This window comes from Leptonychotes weddellii, chromosome 12, assembly GCF_054177405.1.
Source record: "Leptonychotes weddellii isolate Sample4059 chromosome 12, ASM5417740v2, whole genome shotgun sequence".
Lineage (NCBI taxonomy): Eukaryota > Metazoa > Chordata > Mammalia > Carnivora > Phocidae > Leptonychotes > Leptonychotes weddellii.
The window spans coordinates 82,062,224-82,063,566 of NC_138380.1; the positions used below are offsets into that span (position 1 = coordinate 82,062,224).

A 1,343-nucleotide genomic window follows, 5' to 3' on the forward strand; every position below is an offset into this window, starting at 1 on the left:
AAAAAAAAAAAAGAAGGTAGCAGGAGGGGAAGAATGAAGGGAGGGAAATCGGAGGGGTAGACGAACCATGAGAGACGATGGACTCTGAAAAACAAACTGAGGGTTCTAGAGGGGAGGGGGGTGGGAGGATGGGTTAGCCTGGTGGTGGGTATTGAGGAGGGCACGTTCTGCATGGAGCACTGGGTGTTATGCACAAACAATGAATCATGGAACACTACATTTAAAACTAATGATGTAATGTATGGGGATTAACATAAGAATAAAAAAATAAAAAAGTTTCTCTGCTCGGAAAAAATTTTGGACAGCACTACATTCTGCATCTCCCTCTTGGAGATTCAAAATGGACTTGGCATATAAGGCCATATGAAATGTATGTGCTCTGGTAAGCACACATCTGGTTTCCTGGATCATTTTAAGAGTGAGCTCTTATTTAAGTGTACATTGAAGTGTATCTTTTGTCTTTCCAACTAGTTACATAACCCTTTTATTTGGCCCTCAATGCCCAGGAGAGTGCATCTGTACAGTCCGTATTCACAAAGAAAGCTCATTTTAGTTGCTCATGCCCTTACCTCGAGACCTGAGTATGGTGCAGACATTTCTTTATACTTTTCTCATTTCCTAAGTTTGTAGCATAACATTTCATAAGCAACCTACCTAGGATGTGTAGCTGTGCATCTCTCTCTTTCCCTCCCTCTCTTCTTTTCTTCCCTCACCATCCCTTTGGCTCTTCCCCCAGGGTCCTGGGTTCATTGGGAGGAGGGGGAATTTGAGTTTTTGAGATCCTGGAATCCTTTGAAGAAAATTAGCTCTTTCACATTCTTTGGAGAGATGCTTCTTAGAAAAATGAAACTTCCTCTTGCTGGCTACTTTTCACAGCATAATTTAAGTATACTTCATGCTGACAAAGTCTGTTACGAAACTTCAGTGAGAGGTGAGGAGGGAAAAGAAAGAGGAAAGAAGCAACAAAGAGCAGAGAAAATCCCCATTTGCCACGATTATGTGCAAAGGAGGCAGTGAGTATTGTCAGTGTTTGGAGATGATCTTTACAAGGCTAGATGTGTCTGGTTCATGGTCAGGTGCTGAGCAGGCATTGGGTTCTGATTCCTCATTAGGTTTTGGAGGAAGAAGCAAAGATCAGTTCAGTGTTAATGGTTCCATGGCATGCAAACCACTGAGTTAAAACCTATTTCTTATTTTATGTAGAAAATCATCATAGGACATTTATATAGAAATAGATTTGTTCTTATTCACAGCTGTGATTTTCTGATGTTAAAATCCCCTGCCTGCAGTCCCGAGGTGCTTGAAGTCTTGGTTCTGAAATCCAAAACCAGATGCTGCTCATC

At 41.5% G+C, this 1,343-nt stretch overlaps 1 protein-coding gene across 1 annotated transcript in view; it reads right to left on the bottom strand.

The window, feature by feature from the left end:
- LOC102733236 (amphiphysin-like) overlaps window positions 1-596 on the bottom strand; it is a 23,923-nt gene extending 23,327 nt beyond the window's left edge. Inside the window, exon 1 of the mRNA XM_081799710.1 lies at window positions 570-596. Within this exon, the coding sequence (XP_081655836.1) occupies window positions 570-596 (27 nt within the window). The remainder of the gene's footprint in view (window positions 1-569) is intronic.
- Between the last annotated feature and the right edge of the window lie 747 nt (window positions 597-1,343).